The sequence below is a fragment of the Monosiga brevicollis genome, genomic scaffold, assembly GCF_000002865.3.
Source record: "Monosiga brevicollis MX1 MONBRscaffold_2 genomic scaffold, whole genome shotgun sequence".
NCBI lineage: Eukaryota > Choanoflagellata > Craspedida > Salpingoecidae > Monosiga > Monosiga brevicollis.
Window position 1 is genome coordinate 3,578,455 of NW_001865039.1, and position 1,309 is coordinate 3,579,763.

The following is a 1,309-nucleotide window of genomic DNA, read 5'->3' on the forward strand; positions in this document are numbered from 1 at the left end:
CCGTGGCCAACGATTTATTGCGGCGATTTCAAGGCGCGGGTCACAGTGCCCAGCGATGGCTTGGTCCCTCTACACAGGTGGCAGATGGCCTGGACGTGCTCATCGTTACGACCGACATGTTTGTCCGCGTGGGATCTGAATCCCTACATGGGAAGGTCTGCTTTCAGCGCATCCGCACCGTGGTGATGGACGAGGCACACACGCTCATCTCAGATGCCAGCTACCGAGATGTGATGAACGAAGTCGCAGCCAGTGTGGGCTCTGGCGGATGGACCAACATCAAACGCGTGGCGTTGGCGGGCACACTTTGCATCGGGGACCAGGAGCATTTGTTTCGCAAGCTGGGTCAGCAAGTCGGGGGCAAAGTGTACCGTCTGGAGACGATGCGTCGCGATCTGCAGCTGCGTGTGCTTCACGGAAACCAGCTAAACTTTTTGTCGCATGTGCAAGCCATTGTGGACACGCAGCGGGTGATGCGTCAGGCAAATGGGAAGCGTGTGCACATGATGGTATTTTGCGACACTGTGAACGAGGTGAAGCTGCTGTGTGACCAGCTGCACGCACGCGGCTACGTGGCCTTGCCCTACTACACCGACCTGGAGGAGAAGGCGCAAAAGGACCATGTGGCACGGTGGCAACGGGGTGAATGCGACGTCATTGTGGCCACTAGCTGCCTCAGCACGGGTGTGGATCTGCTCACCATTCGCCACGTGCTGTGGTATGGCAATGGCTACATCGTCTATACGCTGGCCCAGGTACGTTGTTGCTCAAACAGTCGTGAAAAAACAAAAAAAAAATCAATTGTTGGGTTTGCTGATGGTGTACATGTGCTTGGGCTAGGCATTTGGTCGGGCTGGTCGCGATAAACAGGGAGGAACTGCCGAGCTGTGGCTACCAGTGAGACGTGGGCCAGCACCGGGCATGGAAAATTTTGTCGAGGGCAATGCGTGCCGCAGCTGGGCGCTCGGCAAGTTGCTAGATCCCCGCGCCGCGACATGCTTTGCTGCCGGCCAGCCGCTTTGTGACGTGTGCGCAGGAACAGCACAGCGCCTGGAGCCAGCAAGAGCTGCACGCCAGCAGCGTGCTGCCCAAGCGTTGAGTGTGGCGCATGTGGAAGCAGAGGCCGAGGCGATGGCGGAGGAGGAAGATGTGTTGTCTGAGCCACCTGCAGCACGGCTCGAGGAAGAAGAATCGATCGGGCCAGAGTCCGCTTTGGATGTAGCTTCAGCATCAAACGTCGAAACGGCAGCGTCTTCAGGACGAGCTGCCGTTGCGGCGCAGTCGAGCAGAAGCACTCCACGTGCCCAGG

General features: G+C 58.4%; 1 protein-coding gene across 1 annotated transcript in view; it reads left to right on the top strand.

The window, feature by feature from the left end:
* MONBRDRAFT_31084 (uncharacterized protein) overlaps positions 1-1,309 on the top strand; it is a gene marked incomplete at its 3' end in the record, with an annotated part of 7,595 nt that overhangs the window by 5,862 nt on the left and 424 nt on the right. The window contains exons 11-12 of the mRNA XM_001742432.1: positions 78-755; positions 841-897. Coding sequence (XP_001742484.1) covers positions 78-755; positions 841-897 — 735 coding nt within the window. The remainder of the gene's footprint in view (positions 1-77; positions 756-840; positions 898-1,309) is intronic.